The sequence below is a fragment of the Camelina sativa genome, chromosome 13, assembly GCF_030686135.1.
Source record: "Camelina sativa cultivar CO46 ecotype springtype chromosome 13, ASM3068613v1".
Taxonomy (NCBI): domain Eukaryota; kingdom Viridiplantae; phylum Streptophyta; class Magnoliopsida; order Brassicales; family Brassicaceae; genus Camelina; species Camelina sativa.
This window is the reverse complement of record NC_141892.1, coordinates 2745613-2766611: the sequence shown is the minus strand read 5'-3', so window position 1 is coordinate 2766611 and position 20999 is coordinate 2745613. Positions and strand designations below refer to the sequence as shown.

Genomic DNA, 20999 nt, shown 5'->3' with positions numbered 1-20999 from the left:
ATATAAAAGGGGAGAAGAAGAAAGAGTAGCAGAGAGTTCCCACATGTCTTCTTTCCCTTTTGGGTATGTATTAGCTTTTTCCCTTTGGGATTTGTTTCCATTTTCTAAACACATTATACAAAATAATGCTTACCTGATTAGATTACTCTAATTAAAATTTATTTGTATACTTTCATTGTCAAAATACTACTTTTTAGAAGGACCCTAATACACACTTGTACCAATTGTGTGAAAATGGTTGATTAGTAGGTTAGTGGACCACTGAGTTACACATAACTTGCAGTTGATTTATTACTACGGCTTGAACACAAACAGACCACATGGTCAGAAACAAAAAGTGCAGCTGCTATATATATATATATATATATATATATATATATATATATATATCATGACATAATACACTAAGTTCAATAAATAATTTAAAAAATGTAATTGAAATTAATCTCGTGGAGACGAGCTCTGCTACAGATAATGAAAGATTTCCAAGTAGCAAAGCCGAATTTGGGAATGTTCTTGAAATGGGTGCATCACTGAAACCAGACCACTTTGGGTCCGATTAAATTGAGTGATACTTTCATTTTCATTTGATTTTTTTTTTCTTCTTTCTTTTTCCTCAATTTGATTTGAGAAATAACAAAAGTAATATGAGTATTTTAAGTTATTTATTAGCAGAGGAGAAACGGACGTGGACGGTGGACTTGTGTGGTCAGATTTTTTCTCATACAACAAGAAGTAAGAACAGCTATAGGGAAGCCATTGAGTTTTGTAATTATTATCAGTATTCTCTTTTTATAGTTTTGTTTGACTTTCTTTTTCTTGGGTTGAAAACTATACTTCAACAACAGATGAGTCCAATGATAAAAATACAAAGATTTTGCAAACTGACCCCACTATTATGGTGATAATTACAAATCTTTCCACCATAATTTAATAACTGTAGCATCTCTCCAATAATCAAAACAAACCTAAGAAGAAGACTCTGTGTGGCTCATCCCATTTTTAAAAGTAAGAAATGATGGAGACATAGGTTCTCTCTCTCTTTCTCTGTACATAGAAATAATGTTTATGTGATCAAGTCAAGCATTGATCTCGGAGTTGCATTGGTTCTCTCTGCTGCAGCTTCTTCTTCCCCAGAACATGCTTGAACAAGTTGTTGTCTTCCCAAGCCTTTGCCCTTCTTCTATCTTCTCCTGCTCACTTGCTGTTCTTGTAGGAGAAGATTCGTCGTGTTCTTCGCTATGTCTCTCTGTCCCATGTGTCTCAAAGTTTGGACATGTTCCTTCGTTGCAGGTGCACATTGGAATGTTCACTGAAGGGAATGGGCTACATGTTACAGGACAGAACATATCAGATGAAACCGAGGCTGCCCTGGTCTTAGTGCTACGCTGCTCTGTTGTTGGGCATGTTGGTGATGATTGATCTGTTGTGTCACCCGTGTGAAGCATACACGGTGCACAGAACCCGAGTGAAATTGGTAACTTCATTTCTCTGGTTTGGGAGCTTGGGAGCCGTTTAAACGACACAATCCCGTGTCTACAAAGAGGGCAAGGGATTGACCCGGGCGGGTCAACTGTCACCGAGGGAACATTGCTCGAAGAGCATAGGTATAACGCACATCTCACACATAGCTGATGCTCACAACCTGAAACACAAAAACCACCAACTCTTTAGAGGACATTATTAATAAACATCTCTAAAAGTGTAATGACAAAAAATTTAAACCGAACCTTCAGCAGCAACTGTGCATGTTCTTTCAAGGCAAACCGCACATATATCGACCTCATCTGCGATGGTTGCAGACTGCAACCCGAACTCTCTGCAAGTAAATAGTCAACAAAAAGAGAAATCACCTGAGTCATATTTGTGGCCAGAGTTTTGTCCTAAAAGCTCAGATGTTGGTTTCTTTCATTACCTTGCAATGTTGAGTATACTCAAAAGGGGCAATGATAAGTATTTAGAATGAGGAAACGTTGGAATGACGACATCCGAAATTGGCGAAAGTAACGGTTCTAACCAATGACGACTCCACATACGTGCTATGTCAATAGGTAGCCACCTACAAACATTTTTTTTAAAAGGAAAGTTTTCATCCTAACAACAGTCAAATTACATGAAATAGAACATTAGAATGTTGTGATGGAATAACTTACCCGTTGCAGTTCAATGTCATCTTTCTTGCACCTCTGGCAAGAAGAATCTATTGAGAAACAAAAAAAATGGAGATTCTCATCACTCTTTGTATCCAAAATACCGAAGCATAAAGAATTAAACTTAGTAGTATTGTTCTTACCTGACAACATTTCAGATTCCCACCACAAGCGGCATAGTGCAACGGAGTGCTTCCTGCTCCTGAAACAGCAATTAAGAGTTTAAGACCAAGATTGTCATCTTTGGGAGCATTATAAATATACTCCTTTAGTCAGGAAGATAAAAATGGCGGGTAGAGAGCTGAGACCAATCATATCCATAGATGTTCCATAATGAAAAGTCACAGCGGAAACATTCGCTTCGAGATCAAGCAAAAGCTGCACACAGTCAAATAAACCATTCAAGGCAGCCATGTGAAGAGCTGTAATTCCACCATCAGCCGCCTTATTAACAAATTTAGACAAAGCGCTGCACCATAAAACAAACTATTATCGTTGGAGCTAACTATACAATCAATCCAAAATAAAAACCTTGCAAACATAGAAGATCGATTCGAAACAAAAAACCTTTGCTCGGATTTGTTTTTCGCAGTGACCACTACACCAGTCTCAGGAAGAGAGTTAAATTTATCACTAGGTACAAAGTCAGCCAAGACAAGTCTAATACATCTGGCATGACCATTTACAGCAGCGAAATGAAGCGCTGTTCTTCCAGCTAAATAATCAGCTCTAGTAACCTTGACAAAAGAAAGATTTATAAGACGACATTAAGTGACAAAATCGTATAGTTGTCTTTTCAGCTAGTGACTAAAAAAACAACTCACATTGCATCGGAAAAGCAGAAGAGTTTGCACAACTTCCCAATGTCCATATCTACAAGCTTGCATCAATGCCGTCTGAAACAGAAGTAGTAACCAACTTAGGATGTTCCTAGCTTTTTAGTGGATTCAGTGTAGGACTCGAATTGTTAACCATAGACTTAGCCTAGCAGCTCAAAACTTAGCCAAAGATTTCACATCTTACTAATTGATACAAATCCTTAAATCAAATTCCAATCGAAAGAATCGAACTTGAATCCATGAATCTAGGCTGAATCTCGAATACCTGGCCGCAATAATTTCTGGAATTCACATCAGCTCCATTCTTGAGCAACAGCCCGACGATCTAACATCACAACAGATAAAAAAACGAAAACTTTACATCAAAAACAACTAAAGAAGCAATCAAAAGAACTGATGAAAAAGAAGGGAACCTCGTTATGGCCTTTGGCAGCAGCGAAATGCAAAGGAGAATTGAGACCACCGAAAGTAGAATACTTGGCGAGACAAGGGTTACAATCAAGAAGCATCTTCGCCTCCACGAAATCCCCATCTCTCGCCGCCGACACCAATCTCTCGCCGGACGCCGAACACCCAAATGAATTCCCCATTTGTTTTTTTTTTGTCTCTCTCTCTCTATCTATCTATCTTCTTTTTCAACAGATGTGAATCAAAACTTCAAATTTCAATTGGATGTGACGATTAAATTAGGTCAACCGTCGTGGAAAGATACAGAGAAGAAAGAATCTGGGATTTGATAATTTAGATATATTGAATTACTGAAACAGCACGCGAACTCTCTCTCTCTCTCTCTCTCTCTCTCTATCTCTTTAGTTTTGTCTGTATGGAGACAAAAAAGAAAGACAAAGGAAGATGCAGGCGAAACATAAACCTGTATTTACCATTTTACCCCTAAATCTCCACTTTCACTTGTCCCACTCATCCCACGTGGCGTCTTTGTGATTCATCTTCAAGTTTGGCTTTTCTTCATTTTATTTTTGTTTTTGTTTTGGGATTAAATCATAAGGTTTACTTGTTCTTATTAAACAACCATATAAAGAAGAAATATGAAGCTAGATATTAAAATTGGTGTCATATAAAGACTGTTTTATATGATCTAGGATATCGTTATCATTTGGATCCATTAGCAACATATGAAAATATATCAAACTGTAAGATAAAATCCATGATCACCATTTATTTGTTATCTTTTTAAAGTTCATATAAACAAAGTTCAAATAAAACAACAACAACAACAAGGAACTTTAGAAGCCTATAAAGCTTTAGGGGTTGACGGAACCGATATTTTGGACATTTTCTAGAGTATCATCAATCATATTTCTCATAAACTCCATCAGCTTATCTGAATCTGTGAGAATGGTTTGATTGATCTTTACCTGACATGCAGCCGACAAGAAAATTTCTTGTAATCCATTTGGTATTATCGTGAATCCGAATGGTAAAATTTCGACGCGTGACAAATCTTCACCGTTTATTATAGCTGTAAAACATGGTGCTTCTATGCAAGCGTAGATGATCATTGCTCCTGATGCTTCATAGTATGTTTCTTGAATCAAATACCATTCTTTAGGACCATTGCACTGCAATATAATTAAGTAATTTATGTTTATAAAAAACTGCTTAAAATCCAAACAATAGAATTAAATCATATGAATTAGCTACGTACCTCAATGCAGAAAACAGAAACTTCATTCCCTGGATTAGGACATCTTTTGATACGAATTAATTCTTTCATATCTTTAACAGATGCTAAATTTTCCCATATATCTTGTTTTTTTGCACGGTTAATCAATCTAAAAAGGATTTCTTGGGTAACTTGCATTCTAGCCATACCAGTAGCGCTAACAAAACCCCAAGGGATCCCATTCATGTCTCGACTTTCCCTGGTGAACATTCTTATGTTATGAACCGAAAATCCAATTGTACTAAGGCGCTTCCACTTTTGTCTTGTTGTCCCGCAAACTCCCGTACAAAATATGGAAACCATCCATGTAGATAGGTTAAGCAAATTGGTATGACAAATTGGGCCACATACTACACAAGGTCCAGCAGTAAACACATGGTTAGTATGAAACCAAACTAAAATAGTTGAGCAGAAAAAAAAAGAAAAAAAAAAATCTTGTTTTTATTACTTTGAATTTGGTGACCGATTGAGGAAATCGAAACAGACCAAGTGTTGTAGCAATGCCTTTGAAGAGCGGCAAGCCATCTATGTGCACCAAACCTTGAATTTGAACTGAAATTCTTTATGACTTCTTCTTCTTGATAAACCCAGTGGTCGAGAACGGTTACCTACATATGATAATTGAATCAAATTATAGCTACTACCATCACATATATATAACTAAACTCGATTGAAACTGAATATACCTTGGAGATACCGTTGGCTATTTGCTCGACAAGATATCCAGAAGGAAATCTCATAAAATTGGGGCGTGAATGTCGTGCATATGAGCTAAAATACATAGAGATATCTACGATAACCCATGTATTATTTTCTATACGCATTGAACGCCGAAGAAGTTTCACATTCCGAGTTTGAATTAAAGGAGAGATTTGTTGCATAAAATTCACATTAATCTACAATTATAAAGATTAAAAAGATCATTAATTGTAAATTCCTGAAATTAAAAAAAAAATTATGTGTTTTGTACCATTTGAAAGACTCGGTTATGTGATTCCAAAGACACATCTGCGATGATTGATGGGAAGATTTTTTGCCAACTTACCTAATTATACGAAAAAATATAATAAAGAAAAGGAAAATTGTATATTATTATGATTTTATATATATAGCTTGTCACACTTACATGATTCGTAAGATTTTCCACAAGCAGTGAAGCATCAAAGGGGACCATTGCATAAGCTCTTGAGGCCTCATGCACAAACCCAGGTGCGTTTCTGGCATACCAAGGAAAAAAATTAGAGTAGTACTCGTCAAGATTGAGTCTGTCGTTGCATGTCCACATTGGATTTCCTTGCCTTGCAAGAGAAATGACTTCTTTAAGCGAAAGTGACGTCATAGCCACCACTGCGTAATGCCATTTCGTCAAAGATACACCAACCACAGGATATAGGTTTATGAACGAATTTAATTTCCTTATAAAACAAGTCAGTGTATCAATCTCTGACCGAAGAAGAGCATTCTCCAACCACAGCTCATTTTCTTCGGTTGAAACGATGGGCCCACTACAAGATATGCAACTAGATGTATATGGAGTGGACAATGCATAAACCATAGCTTCATTTTCTGTTCTCAGCAAATCGTTTTGTTGCTGTAGAAAAATCCTCGTTTGACGAAGTTGATACATCTTTAACCTTTGAATCTATTATAGTCATAGGAAGAGAATAAATTAGTCAAACAACAAGTTTTCCTTTTATTTCTTTCTTACAACCAACAAAATTCTAGAAAATGTAGCCAAGATGGAAGCATAACTGAAGAAATTGAATACTTTTTTTTTTTTTTTTGAACTAAAAAGAAATTGAATACCTAATATTGTTTAATATGTCAAGTTAATAATCATTGGATCACACTTGTTGGTTAAAAATTTAATTTCACAATCATAAAACCTAAATTGAAAATACTTAAACCCATAGTCAACGATTTAATAAATTGTATACAGCTTGATGATTTTTCACAAAACTTCTCAGATGAAGAATTTGTAGATCTCTGAACATTCAGCTAGTTTGTGAATGATTGAGAATTCTTTGAAACGATTAAAGAAAAATAATACACATTAATTGTATTTTAACCCAAAACATCCCGAAACATGTGCAAAAAATATTGTTGTGCTATACGAAGGATCTATAGTAGCCAAGATAAAAGCGTAATGCATGAAATTCATTATATGATTTTGCCTAACATGGCAAATATCTAATCAATGGATCATAATAGTTGAGTAAAAATTGTTTGTAACAATGAGAAAACCTAATTGAAAAGATATGAAATTTTAGTCAAAGATTATCAAAAATTGTATATACCTTGATGATTTTACAGAACTCCTCAGAAGATGAGCTTATAGATCTGAATTCTCTCAGTTAGTTTCTGAGGGACAGAGTTTTCACTGAAACCAGTACATATATATATAAGATAAAACTAATACACACTAAGTTTGAACGGTTACGAAGTTAATAAAATATATTTCTTCTTATCTTTATTAAATGATACCTTCACGAGATTCATATTTTTTAGACTAAACAAAGACAAATGTTCATCAATATTTATGGTGAAACTGGATTCCTTATCAAAAAAGTTTTTTTTGTATTTAATGATTATTTTAATCTTAAAATCTATATAAGCGATGTCATAATAATAATTAATTTAATGAGTATATTTCTTATGTTAATATATAATAGTTAATGTACTAAGACATATAGTATGATTGATTATTGGGAATGCATTTGCAACCATCTATATATGTATTAGACAGAAAGGCAAGATGAATCTAGCAATAGAGTTTGGAAGCTCATGGAAGAAGGTCATCCCTTTCGGCTTTGTGTCCATTACACGTCTTTCAAATGATAGCTCTCATCCTACAACATTGCAAAAGATCAACTACTTCTCAGTGGATCCGATCACCACTAATTGCAGAGGCAACAACCATGCTCCAAGCCATGTAAGACGCCCACAACCTAGGTTTCTAAAACATTTATGTCGCTTTAGATTGTAAACAATTAAGCGAAGCCATACAATCAGAGATTCCGTCTAAGGAGCTCCATGGGGTAATCTTTGATATCCTCAATCTATCCGCTTCTTTCAAGCAAATTAGGTTTTTTTCATTACTCGAAGTTATAACCAAGATGTTGATGTGTTAGCTAAGCAATCTCTTAAAACTCATGTACCGGATCCGGTTTAGACCCCCTTCTAATTGAAATCACTTGGTTTGCACACACACACAAAAAAAAACACTTATCCCATCATAAGCTACACATAATTGGTATGGTTATATTCCCTAACTTCGGAGGAATTCTACTCATGTGCAAGAGGTAGAGCTGGCTCTAGACTAAAACCGGTTAAGCGAAGACTTATTAAGGCGCTAAATAGTTATTTGGACATCATTATTGCAGTGTATAAGTTCTTGATTTGTGTTCTTAAGTTTGCTTTCAACAGTTTTTTTTTATGGACTAAAGTTTTTGGATTTTGAATTATTAAAAGGTTATAATGAGCCTAACCTCGTAGATTCCTTGGATCAGAATACTTTGTATGGTCTCTTTTCAAATGTCACGCCAACAAGTAATGTCTATGTATAACTGCAATTTGGTAGCAAATGCAGTTTCAAACTCATACAATTAAAGATGTTAGACATCACAGCATTAGCGTGAAAAAAAAGGCAATTTGGGGAATCCAGCGCACGTTATTTAGATAGATCAGTTACGATACAGTGTGCAATAAACCAAAAACACACGTACCACAAAGAAACGTGTATGACGTATTAACATTAACACGTGTAATTATTTAATTAGTTAATAGAAAACCCACTTCTCTCACCCACTCTCTCTCAAATTAAATGTTTTTAATTTTTTTTTTTAACTCTTCTCTCTTTCTTAACCTTACCGCCCCCTTCTAATCAAAAAAAAAAAAAAAAAACAAAACCCCCAAAAAAAAAAAAAAAATTACAGAGAAAGGAGAGAGAGAGATCACTAATAATAATGGCTGTCGGAGATGATGATCTGGAGAACCGAATGTCGGCGAAGGATAGAGGGATCGGAAGCAGAGGCGGTGATCGGAATCGAATCGGACCACCGCCTATGCCTGTAGCTTTATCTTCGTCGTCTGCTGAATTTGCCGACAACGCCTTGTCGTCGCAGTGGACGTCGTGGCTTGTCCCTGTGTTCATTGCCGCCAACGTCGCGCTCTTCGTTGTTGCTATGTTCGTTAATAACTGTCCGAAGCATTTCGAGTCTCACCGTCTACGTGGCCACTGTGTCGCCGATTTCCTTGGAAGACTCTCCTTCGAGCCTCTCCGGAGTAATCCTCTCTTTGGTCCTTCTTCTCACACGTACGTTTCTTTTCTTTCTTTCTTTCATATTCCCAATTTAGGGTTTGGTCTATTATTACGTTTTTTTTTTATGCTCTGTTTCTGTCGGTTACTATGTCATCCTAGGAGGAATCATTGATTTTATCCCATTTAGGGACTGGTTTCGAACTTTTATTGATTAAGTTTTGATTGATATATACTTGAAGATTGGAGAAGTTAGGAGCACTTGAGTGGAGCAAAGTTGTGGAGAAGAAGGAAGCCTGGCGTCTTCTTACATGTATATGGTTACACGCCGGTGTTATTCATCTTGCAGCTAATATGCTAAGCCTTGTATTCATTGGTATTCGCCTCGAGCAGCAGTTTGGTTTCGGTATGCATTCTCTTGATTGATCTAGTCTAGTCTTCTTTCTAAGTTAATGTTACTTCTGTTGTTGTTAGGAATCCTGAATCTTGGTTCTGTAATTTTTTGCTTGCAGTTAGAATTGGAGTTATATACGTGTTATCAGGAATTGGAGGGAGTATACTGTCCTCGTTGTTTATCAGAAACAGTATCTCTGTTGGAGCTTCTGGTGCTCTTTTTGGCCTCCTTGGCTCTATGCTTTCTGAACTTTTCACCAACTGGACTATCTACTCCAACAAGGTGAAAGATACAAAAATTAATCCATCATGTTGGTTCATGATCTGAACAAACAAGGTTAATAATTGACTTTGGTTTTGGTTTTATTTGGGTGCAGATTGCTGCACTCCTGACGCTTGTGTTTGTCATATTGATAAACTTGGTAATTGGGATTCTGCCTCATGTTGATAATTTTGCACATGTGGGTGGGTTTATAACGGGGTTTCTCCTCGGTTTCATTCTGTTGGCTCGTCCTCAGTTCAAGTGGTTAGCAAGAGAGCATATGCCACAAGGCACACCACTGAGATACAAGTACAAGCCTTACCAGTACCTATTGTGGCTCCTATCTCTCGCTCTATTGATTGCTTGGTAAACTCTGCTGCATTCACTCTCTCATTTTATTTCAATGTAATATCCCAAATTGTTCAATGTTATACCAAATGTTGTGGGGTTTTGTGCAGGTTCGTGGTGACGCTGATGATGCTATTCCGAGGAGAAAACGGTAATGATCACTGCCGTTGGTGCCGTTACCTGCGCTGTGTTCCCACCTCAAGATGGAGTTGTGATGATATCTGATAAGTAAAAGCAACATGTTTTTACTTTGTAAATGCATATATATGTTCAGCGTTTATCATTTAATTCTTATGTGTGTGTGACTTTGTGAAGCTTTTTACCGGAAAACAAAAGAGAGGGAAATAGTTTGTTTAATAGGAAGGGTTATTATCAATCAATCTCATTGCTTTTTAAGTGGTGATTTCCACGTCTTGACTTGACATCACTTCAAATTATTGAAGTTTTTTATATCAGACAAGTGTGGACCCTATAGCTTTGTTGTTAAGAGTTTTGTACCGTTGGATCTAGTCAAATGAAAATACAAAACACAGATTGATCACTGTCTGTCTGTACTGTACTCGTGTGTCCAAATCTAAGTTTTACACATTCCACTCATATTTTTTTCATCCTTTCGACTATTGAAAGTAAAGAGGATTAGAACTGAAAAACGAAGTATACATCTTCGATTTCTCACATTGGTTTCGATCTAACCCATCAGAAACTCCTCTGTAACCCGAGATCCCGTTATCCGAACGCTGATCAAAAGATCGCTCTGCAGCGGCTGTGTAGTAATAATACTGTCCCTGTATAGACCTCTTGTAGCCACTCTCTGAAGTTAACTCTTGTAGCCTCTGTCTTGGTGCGCTTTGTGACCGGACTTTTGCTCTGTAAGACTCAGTGTTAGCCATGTAGTTAGGGTGATACCCAGAGTAGTACTCGTACTCGCTTCTCTTAGGCGTGAAGGGAGTTTTTCTCCTTGAACCACCACTGCTGCTTCCTGTTCTAGACCTTAATTGTGGACTGCTCTCCACACTTGTTGGAGCCATAAGGGATCCTTTTTTCCTTGGTGACTCCCTTGCGTGAGGCTTCCAAGTGTCGACTTCTAGGATCTTGTCATCATCTTCATTGTACTGTGGTGCGTTCCATAAAGTTTCATCTGTCCTCCATTGGTCTAATAACCGGCTCGAACCCATCGGTGAACGGTAGTGGTCCATGGCAATGACTTTGCTGTATTCAGCCTCTGAAAGGCGTCGTGCGTGTAAAGATTGTGGGGAAGTTGATGGGACCATTGATGTTGACGAGTGGAATGAGTCAGAGACGTGTGAAGAACGGGACGCTCGAGCTCGAGCTTGGAGCCGAACCAGTGTTTGCATCCGACGCAGCATATCAGCCGTTTGTTTCCTTACTATGTGTCCTTTCACTAATGCTTGAAGCTTCACTAACGCCTTCAATGCTCTCAACGCCCTCCTCGCCTGAATTAACAAAACATTTGTTATTAGACACCTAATCCAACCCACAAAGTAACATTATACGTAGTTTCCCAACCAATATCAATTTCTTCTGAATGGTTCAAACCTAACAACTACAAACCTATCAACTATCAATTTATAGAAAGAAAAAAATAATAATTAATAATAATGGTTAAAGCTCAACAAAAAGCTTTAAAACCCATCTGTAGTTTCACTTTTGCAGTAAAATACATTTAGGACTTTTCAGAAACTATACTAAAAAAGGGATAAAAAAGGAAAAAGGAAACAACTTGACCTTTTCTTATTATTACACATGTAACAATTGATTCTTAAAATTCTGAATTTTCGCACTAGTATAGAAATAAGCCCTAAAGCTAAATCCAGTTAGGTAACATTTTGGTTTGAGATGATGAATATGCATATTTTCTGGGACCAAACAGAGAATTTGTGTATATAGACCATTAAATAGTGTCGGTAGAGAATCGTATCGGATTCTAACAAGTTTTCTTTGGTTTCATTTATTCATTCATTTGTCTCCTTTCATAGTCTTATTCCGGGGACCAATACAAACAATACTCATTGTTTATATTTTCAATAAATATTTCAGTTTGGGGTTAAGTAGAGAAATCAACATCAGCCAGCTAGCTAGTTCCACACTTGGCTCAATAAATTTGTTTTTGAACCAAAAACAGAATTAAAGATTAAAAGTTGAGTTTAAAAGATTAAATTTAAAGTAGTAAGTAATTAACTAACCAAGTAGCCACGAAAAGCGGATTGAATCTTCAACGCCGCTCGATAATCTTGAGTCCACCGACGATTACTCCGACATGTTTGAGTCGCCGAGGAGTTTCTACCGCCATTGGTGAGTCTCACGACTTCCGCCGCCGCACGAGCAGCAGCGAGAGCTGCCTCAGCCACCGCAGCTGTAGCAGCCGCGACGGCTATCGCATGCTTATCGGCGTCTAAGCTGTCTCCATCCCCACGTCTTTTGCTTGGATGAGAAGACGAATCATTCGCCGGATGTGTGGATTTAATAGTAGCGAAGCTCCATCTTCGTCTGTTGGGTGCTGATTTTTCTTGTTTCTTGCTCCCAAACAGTCTTCCGAAAAAACCCATTCTCACTTCACTTCATTGCCTGAACTGAACTTTCTCTGAAGTTTCAACGGCTGTGGTTTTTTTTGTTTTTGTTTTTTTAAGTATAAAAAGACAATATGGGAATGGAGAAGCCAAAGCGAGTGTTGTGTAATGTACTAATGTTGCATTTATATAGACTAGAGTGATCTTAGGTCATGCGCGTTGGTTACACGCGTTAATTCAAGTCAATGAGTCCGGTCCGGTCCAATCCAAACCAAAGCTTAAGTGAGTGTGTAACACGGACCTTTAAGCTCGCTCACACGCGTTATTACGGTAGGACATATTTTGATCCAAAGTCAATTATAGTCAATGGTTCTATGGCTCCGGTCCACTCCAAACCAATTCTCTCGTTTGGTTTTGGTTGCATCAAACCAACATTTTAAATTTTGTGGATGTGAATATTATTTCTGAATCTATTGGTAGTTTTTTACTTTTGAATTTTGAATTGAGGGTATGCCTGAAGTTGCATATGTAAAACTAACACGCCTGTAATAAAAGCAAGACTTATAATGATGCCAATTATAGAAAATATTTTGTAATAATGGTGAAAACGATATTTAATAGATCTGTCATAAGTATTGAACAAACCGAACAGCAGACCAAATTCAAAACAAAAACATCAAATTTCAAATAGTGTATTTCTCATTATTCTTTATTTTTATTCGTCTTGTCTTTTGCAGACCGAACTCCCCAAATCCTCGGAACTGACCGTTGCTGAACTAAGCACTTATACCTACACAGTTAACAAAACAATAGTCCCAAAATATTACAATGACAAACAACAAACAAATACTATAGACTAACTAATCAATTTACAATTCTATTATTTGATTCAAATATGTTTAGATGGAATTTTAAAAAAAAACTAATAATCTAATGAAAAAAGGTTCAATTGATGAATCATCTTACCACAATCAAAAGAGGGGAGGTTACAAAGAGAGGTAAGTGTGGTGGCTGCTCGAAGAGCGTTGCAGATACAGTCTTTGTTGGTTGCTTGGAGGGCAGCACAGCAATTTGAGTTTGGGGCTGGACTGACTGCACCGGGCAGAAGCAGTGGCGCACACACTTGCACATTGCTCAGCTCGTCTCTGCATTGTTGGGCTCGAACCGTAGGTCCGGTAGCCAGAAACATGACAACGAGAATAGCTGCAAGGAACTTGAGAGATACCATTCTAATAAGCTGTTATATTTTTTCTTATTGTGTTTTTTAATTAACTTTTAGATAGGTGGATTTCATCTATATTTATAGAATAGAAACATATATGTAAAAGTTTTCAGCTTCGAGAACAATTCGGTCATGAAGTGAAGTGATGCTTCATGTGATCTTGGTCTAGTTACTTCACAAGTTGTCCATGATTAAAAAAAATACTAAAAGGTAGGGGAGAATAACAAAGTGTGTGATGGTGTGAGTTTCTTTTACAGATTTTTTTTTTTTTTTTTGTCGTCATTTCTTTTACAGATTAAATAAGATATTACACTAATTTATCATTCATATACCAGGCACAAGCTCTCAAAATAGTGAATATAATGCTTAATTAGTGGTTGATGCTTAATAGATCAACAGGAGTTAGTACGTAATATATTTTATTACGTGTAGTTAATTCGTTTCTCGCATATTTTCATTAAAACATATTTACATGCTCTAATTAAGAGACTCAATCACGACAATAATATAACGAAATCGAATGATACATATAAAAAAGCCATGCCACGAAACAAAAATTAGTGAAGAGAATATCTATTTCCCAAATATTATAACAAGATGGGAGATTCACAAAGTTCTAGTGGATACCAATACTTGTTCGGCGAAGCTGATGAAATCACTAAGAGACTCGAGGAGTACCACAGAGAACGTGGTAGAGTCGATGATTATCCAGTGCCTGTAGACAATTCTCCTATGATTAATTATCACCTTCAAAACCAACCTATAATCTCTACCCATTATTATAATCCCATCTCATCGGAACACTATTACTCTTCACAAGACATTTCTCGTTCTGTTTATCATCGTCAGTTTCAAAACCAACCTAACACTCGACATTGGCTATGCTGGAAATGTTTGATATGGTGGCTAGTCTCGATGCTAAGACGGTTGTTCGTACCAGGACCAAGTTCGAGATCAATACATACACCGATGTCCTTTAACGCTTATCCACATTCACTTCCAGGTCTATCATCTAATTCAATCCTTTTAGTTGTTTTTCAATTATAAAAGTATTAAAGTATGACTATTTTTGATCGATTCGTCCACTAGAGTAGACTGAACCAAAACCCGGTTAAGTCTAATTATCACGGTTAAATTAACCTTTTAATATACGTTTGCAGAACGATTTGGGGATCAACCAAACGAATATCCAATCGATGTAAGAATATTATACTTTTCCGTATCCTTTTCTCGCCTGAAAATTTAATATTCATTCTTACCGTTATATCCAATTATATTTTGTTGAGTTATTTTCTGTAATTTAAACTAGCGGATACAAGAACGTGAAAGAGTAAACATAGGTGGAGGAGGTGAAACAGTAAATGTAGGTGAAGGATTATTAACAGAGAGACAAATTTCTCAATTACCTGCCATCAAGTTTCAACCTTCTATCGAAGATAAACAGTAAATTACTATCTTAATTTCTCTTGTTTATATTTGTTGTTTCCATTAAACATACATGTTATTCTGATTCCAAAATTGCATAGCCTTATTATATTTTCACCCCACATTAAGTTTTTAAATTTTTTTGAAAAAAAAAACCCATGTAAGTGGAGAAAAAAAGAACCACGCCACGCGTGAGGTAAAAAAAAAAAGATAAGCTAGTGTAAAAGTTAATACAGTTTTAATTACATAGATGCTGTTAAAAATTAATAACAACACGAGTGGGGAAAAAAATCAATACAGGTGTATGGTATGCCACTTAGATTTTGCTGTTGGAGAGAAAATAACTATTCTACCCTGTACTCACAAATATCACAAAGATTGCATTCGTAAATGGCTCCAAAGCAGCAAGGCTAGTACCGAACTTTTCCCTTCTTTTTTTTTTTTTCTTTCTTTTCTTTTCTATTACGAACATCAAAATTGCGAACTATAGTTTTATAGTTTTCCTTAATGTTTGGTTATTCAAGTTCTTATATTTGTTATAGAAAAAAAAGAAAAAAAACACCTATTGAATTGCTATATTTTTTTTCAATAATACTAATTACTAACAAAAGTATCCTTTTTTTTTTTTATCTCCCTCACTCTTGCAGCTTTGTTGCGTTTGCAGAAGGGAGGTGGTTGTATGACATTATCTTTGAAGCCTTTGATCAACGAAGTTACTCTTATCTTTATCTTTCTTTTCTAAGTATACATCTTTGACTCAATTTTAAAGACATATTCAAACGTTTTTTAAGATTTAACCAAACATATATGTAAAAATAATAAAGTCAAAATAAAGAAAAGAAAGGTACATACTACATATTGTTAAACAACTTTAGGAGAACTTTTGTAAGAAAAACATGAAGGAGTCATGGCATATCAAAGGTAAAGAAGCCATTGTCATTGAAACGAACAAGTCTCTAGCTTAAACCATTCTTGTCTTTACAACATGTTCAGCCAGAGTGGGTTCGGTAGAGTTGTCCCAGACCCCGGAGGCCCAAACCATAGTCAAATTAAACTATATGAAGAAAAAAAGGTCACATGAAAGGAAAAAACAAATGGTCCTACAAAGTTGGGCCTGACTGGCTTATTTTGAATATTTTTTTCTAGATGTCTTGTCCGTAAGCTGTTGTTTTGGAGTCTTGACACTGAAACTCATGTGGTCACCACAAAGTGACACACTGACACATGTTGTAGATTGCTAGTGGACTGGATTATGGAAATTGCCATTTGTCGCTACAGAGACTGTTTTCACAAAATAAGAGGAAGATACATAGAGATAGAGTTCCATGGTACTGCCTTGGTAGGATCTGTTTTATTAGCAATAAAATTTTGGTAACTGACCCAATTCACACGTCACTAAATTCTCCTAAACACACAAATACTGAGAATTGCACTTTGGTTGTGTGTGAAATTAGTTTATAGGCCAAAAAAAATATTTGTCAGGTCTTTCAAGATTCTGTTAACCTGAGAAATGTATAACAAACAAAGTAACAGAGCCAATGAATTAACAAAACTAAATCTAACAAAACTTCCTAAAGAAAAAAAAATAAGCTGTTGAGTAAACGCCAAATTTTACTATATACTTCACATATACGCAAATTACGACCCATGATACATTGTCTAGTAATTTGTGACAGTGATCGTTGTTTTTGAGCTTATACTAATGTGGTGTAGAAAAAATAAACTATATATTCAGTAACAACAATATGTTTGATTTTTCTCATTGACATTGACACAGATGGGTGTATTTAGAATGGAGACAACCAAACTGATACAGAACATTGGGAGAAAAAAAAAATTAATAATACAAAGAAAAAATGTGGGAATCATAAAAATATTCATAAAATATATATGTGTGATTACTGATGATGAGACATAACAACAATACCATTAGCTGTCACTCTTTTATTTTATTTATGATTTTTTTTTTTTTATAAAAAGAGTTGCAAGAAAAAAAATATAGCATTTACTTCACTTTGTTCAGACGTTTCTTTATTCTTCTTCTTCCTTCTTTCTTCATCTTCTTGATCGTGTTCAGAAATCATATTCATCACCTCTCTCTCTCTCTCTCTCTCCCTCTCTCTCTCTTATCTCTCTCTCTTATCTCTCTCTCTACATTTTGGATTCTTTATAACATGTGAGATCGATCTCTTTATTTTTGATCAAAGACGAGTTAGAAGAAGAAGAAGAAGAAGAAGAAGAAGCAAAGAATCTTGTTAAAAGAATATGATGAAGATGAAGACAGGATCGTCGCCGACGTCCGTAAGCGGAGGCGGTGGCGGTGGAAGTAGTGGTAATGAGTGGGAGTACCGACCTGGAGGAATGGTTGTTCAACGTCGGACGGATCAGAACTCCGAATTGCCACGTGTCATTCGTGTCCGGGTCAAATACGCGTCGGTTTATCACGAGATCAACATCAATTCCCAATCTACCTTTGGTAAACCAAAACCAAAACCCACCACACACAATCCAACTATTTCCTTTTTTTCGAGTTCGGCATTTAATTTGGTTTTGTTGGTTGAATGAAACAGGAGAGTTGAAGAAGATGTTGTCTGACCAGGTGGGACTTCACCACGAAGACATGAAGGTTTTGTACAAAGACAAAGAGAGAGACTCGAAGATGTTTCTTGATCTTTGCGGAGTTAAAGATCGTTCAAAGCTTGTTGTTAAAGAAGATCCAATTTCTCAGGAGAAACGTCTCCTTGAGAAAAGGAAAAACGCCGCCATTGAAAAAGCTTCTAAATCCATCTCTGATATTAGTTTAGAAGTCGACAGGCTCGCCGGACAGGTATCTATGTTTTTTTTTTTTTTTTTTTCATTATTACGACGAGACGAGACGACTCTGTTTCTCAAGATTCCAAAAAATTTCCGATATTTAGGTGTCGGCGTTTGAGACAGTGATTAATAAAGGAGGGAAGGTTGAGGAGAAGAGTCTTGTGAATCTGATAGAGATGTTAATGAATCAGTTGTTGAGACTTGATGCAATAATGGGTGATGGAGATGTGAAATTGAAGAGAAAGATGCAGGTTTATATATGATTAAATTACCCTAAATATAGTTCTCTATTTTTTTTGATTGGTTAGTTTTAATATGTGTGTTTTATGATTTGGATTTTGGATAGGTGCAAAGGGTTCAGAAGTATGTTGAGGCACTTGACGTATTGAAAGTCAAAAACTCTGCCAAAAAAGTTGAGATCAATAAGTCGGTCCGTCACAAACCGCAAAAGCAAACGCAAACGCAATTTAAGCAACGCGATTTGCTATCGTTTGTGGATGAAGAGGAAGAGGAGGAGCCTAGGAATTCCAATTCCTCCTCATCAAGTACTCCGGGGATTGGAACTAACAAATGGGAGATGTTTGATTCCGCATCAGCGGCAAAGGCGGCTGAAACGGTTAAACCGGTCCCTCCAAGATACAAATGGGAATTCTTCGATTAAAGCTAAAATCACACCATACATACACACGATTAATATGTTTTTTTACTTTTTAATTACTTTTAAAATCCGATTTCATATTGTGATTTGTTTTGTTTTTCATCTCAATTGGATTGGGGTGTGTATGATTTGTGATTTGATACTGGCTATTTTTTTTGAGGCTTTGTTTAGAATATCTTTTGTTTGGTCTCCCCCTTTAAGTCAATTCACAAATAACAAGGGAGTTTCAAACAATTACTATCATTGTAATACCTAAAGATTTGGATTTTCTTTACTATTACAATAAAAAATGATGCAACAGTTATTTTATCATTGCATTGTTTTTAAGTAACAGTTTACATCATCTTGGCATACAAACTGAACATACGAAAACAAAAAAACATTAGTTGGAAAAACATGTAATAGTTTTATTAGTGAATGTTTCCGGTAGTTAGATATTGTCGGTCAAGATTTCATACTAGTTGCGGGTAAAATTACTGAATTTACCAAAGTATTCTTTAGTTATTATTTCTCTTCACCATAGACATTGTTGATTATCAAAATTTGTTTATTTGTTTATCAGATACAAAACTCATAAAGTCTTGTGGTTTTACCATAGATTTGTTTTCTTTCACCTTTTGTTTATTTACAAGAAATCACAATGCAAAATAGTTTTGAGATCAATGAATGTTTTACCAATAAGAATCCTTTTCTTGATATTTAAATAATTTAGCTTAATTTGGTTTAAAAATATTTAATCCCCCCCCCCCCCGAGTAATCACATGTAATCAAAAACTGAGCTAATTATGTGTTTTAATTAAATGTAAAAATCGTCAAAATCTAGTTAATGATAAAGGAGACATAGGTTTTGAATTTTGATTGGAGATGTGATTCAGTGGTGAATACATCATATACGTGCGTGTTATCATTTACGAATTACGATTTATCATTTTTTTCCAAAAAAAGAAAAGAAAAGAGTGAAATAACGGTGGTTGTGACTTGTGATCCACCCACAGCAGAGCAGACATATATTTATAGGTTTGTATAAATTAGTTTTATCAATTCAAACAAATTTATTTGAGAAAAATGTTTTTTTTTTGAGAAAGTGTTTTTTATTTTTTTTTTTAAATTTTTTTTTGGCATTTGTTTGGTTGGTTCCTCTTTTGTTATGCATCAAATTAAGTAGTCAACAATATAATCAAGGCAACGCGATGAAAGAAAGAAAACAAAAAAAAAAACAAAGAAAACAAAGCAGGCATGTTGGTAACACATGCCAATCATAACATTGAATATGTTTCTTGTGGAATTGGTAACTTCTGGTGACCAAAAATTATATTCATTGCTTCCTGCTAAGCCTACAAAGTAGAAAGAGGGAGAAAGAACATAAAAAACATGTTTAGGTAACAAAAACCTAATCCTCCAATGGTCCATTGACATGAGAACAGGCAAAGTACAAAAAGTTCATTAAGGAAATGATTTAGATTTAGTTAATCTTGCTATTATTATTTGAAAAGCCAACATAACATATTATACAGAATTTTATGGTCTTGATATATGATTACGCCTTGTTTGACAAAAAAAAAAGACATATGATTACGCCTTTGTAGTAACCAATAAGAATTAATGGACTAATTATGGGATACAACAAATAATTTATCGTGACATGATTGGTATCCAATAAGAAAAAAAAACTTACTTGCGTTCTATCACAAATATTTGATATGGCACTAAATGTTTCCTTGACACCTATTTGGAAAGAGTTGGAGTGAAAAATAAGGATTAATAATTTCCTTCCTTTCAGGTTTTGCAATCTACGTCTACGCAGGAGGCTAAAGTTTTTTTACAGTGTAAACAAGGATGAGATAAAAATGAAAGGAATAAGATTGAACTCATATGGAATTGACTACAAATGTAGAGGAAAGTAAATCAACAGAATGAGCTTGTGATTTTTCATTATTTAGAAAGAGAATTTTATTATTTAGATTGGCTGTACTGGATTTACTTTTGTATAAAAAAATCATTCAGTAATTTTAAAGTCACCAAGATACAATGTCAATTGATTAAACCATTTGATCTTTAAGACTTTAACTCTTTGATGTTTAGTCCGTCTTTGTAATAAGACTCAAAATATTTAGTTTTTTTTTTTTTTTTTTGGCGTCCTTCCAATTGTTTTAAATTATAATTACAAAGAAGAGATTTTTATGGGGTCAAATTGTACGGCTTGCTTTATTAATATGAATATATATATATATATATATATAGCACAGAATAAATAAACTAAAAAAAACAATTTGATGCGAGAACTACTAAAAAAGGATATCAGGGTGCATTCAATCTAATATTCCAAATGATTTAAATAAAATTTTAAATGATTTTGATAATTATAGGAAAATTAATATAATTTATTGTAAATTCTTTCAAATACCATATAAAACCATG

At 35.3% G+C, this 20999-nt stretch overlaps 7 protein-coding genes across 7 annotated transcripts; 3 read left to right on the top strand and 4 right to left on the bottom strand.

Moving 5' to 3' along the window:
* Positions 1–809: 809 nt before the first annotated feature.
* Positions 810–3856, bottom strand: LOC104734745 (E3 ubiquitin-protein ligase XBAT33). Its single transcript, XM_010454381.3, has 10 exons — positions 3403–3856; positions 3255–3314; positions 2975–3046; positions 2718–2887; positions 2459–2619; positions 2294–2352; positions 2154–2200; positions 1916–2059; positions 1731–1819; positions 810–1645 (listed from the first exon to the last, which is right to left on the bottom strand). Exons 1-10 carry the CDS (start codon positions 3577–3579, stop codon positions 1080–1082), a joined length of 1545 nt encoding a protein of 514 aa, XP_010452683.2. The 5' UTR covers positions 3580–3856; the 3' UTR covers positions 810–1079.
* A 285-nt stretch (positions 3857–4141) lies between these two features.
* On the bottom strand, positions 4142–7103 carry LOC104734744 (homeobox-leucine zipper protein HDG1). Its single transcript, XM_010454380.3, has 7 exons — positions 6971–7103; positions 5800–6315; positions 5644–5718; positions 5360–5569; positions 5122–5281; positions 4656–5023; positions 4142–4569 (listed from the first exon to the last, which is right to left on the bottom strand). The coding sequence occupies exons 2-7, from the start codon at positions 6298–6300 to the stop codon at positions 4252–4254; spliced, it is 1632 nt and encodes a 543-aa protein (XP_010452682.2). The 5' UTR covers positions 6301–6315; positions 6971–7103; the 3' UTR covers positions 4142–4251.
* Positions 7104–8495: 1392 nt separating this feature from the next.
* Positions 8496–10337, top strand: LOC104734741 (RHOMBOID-like protein 3). The gene is made up of 5 exons (XM_010454378.3): positions 8496–8988; positions 9174–9337; positions 9444–9607; positions 9702–9952; positions 10045–10337. Exons 1-5 carry the CDS (start codon positions 8639–8641, stop codon positions 10157–10159), a joined length of 1044 nt encoding a protein of 347 aa, XP_010452680.1. The 5' UTR covers positions 8496–8638; the 3' UTR covers positions 10160–10337.
* A 73-nt stretch (positions 10338–10410) lies between these two features.
* LOC104734742 (protein IQ-DOMAIN 24) lies at positions 10411–12632 on the bottom strand. Its single transcript, XM_010454379.3, has 2 exons — positions 12139–12632; positions 10411–11388 (listed from the first exon to the last, which is right to left on the bottom strand). Exons 1-2 carry the CDS (start codon positions 12499–12501, stop codon positions 10552–10554), a joined length of 1200 nt encoding a protein of 399 aa, XP_010452681.1. The 5' UTR covers positions 12502–12632; the 3' UTR covers positions 10411–10551.
* A 406-nt stretch (positions 12633–13038) lies between these two features.
* LOC104734740 (tapetum-specific protein A9) lies at positions 13039–13742 on the bottom strand. The gene is made up of 2 exons (XM_010454377.2): positions 13429–13742; positions 13039–13252 (listed from the first exon to the last, which is right to left on the bottom strand). Exons 1-2 carry the CDS (start codon positions 13688–13690, stop codon positions 13239–13241), a joined length of 276 nt encoding a protein of 91 aa, XP_010452679.1. The 5' UTR covers positions 13691–13742; the 3' UTR covers positions 13039–13238.
* A 507-nt stretch (positions 13743–14249) lies between these two features.
* Positions 14250–15961, top strand: LOC104734739 (uncharacterized). Its single transcript, XM_087480480.1, has 5 exons — positions 14250–14687; positions 14845–14882; positions 14994–15127; positions 15410–15518; positions 15757–15961. The coding sequence occupies exons 1-5, from the start codon at positions 14282–14284 to the stop codon at positions 15790–15792; spliced, it is 723 nt and encodes a 240-aa protein (XP_087336606.1). The 5' UTR covers positions 14250–14281; the 3' UTR covers positions 15793–15961.
* A 962-nt stretch (positions 15962–16923) lies between these two features.
* Positions 16924–18893, top strand: LOC104734738 (BAG family molecular chaperone regulator 3). The gene is made up of 4 exons (XM_010454375.3): positions 16924–17585; positions 17680–17936; positions 18028–18174; positions 18270–18893. The coding sequence occupies exons 1-4, from the start codon at positions 17375–17377 to the stop codon at positions 18582–18584; spliced, it is 930 nt and encodes a 309-aa protein (XP_010452677.1). The 5' UTR covers positions 16924–17374; the 3' UTR covers positions 18585–18893.
* Positions 18894–20999: the final 2106 nt, after the last annotated feature.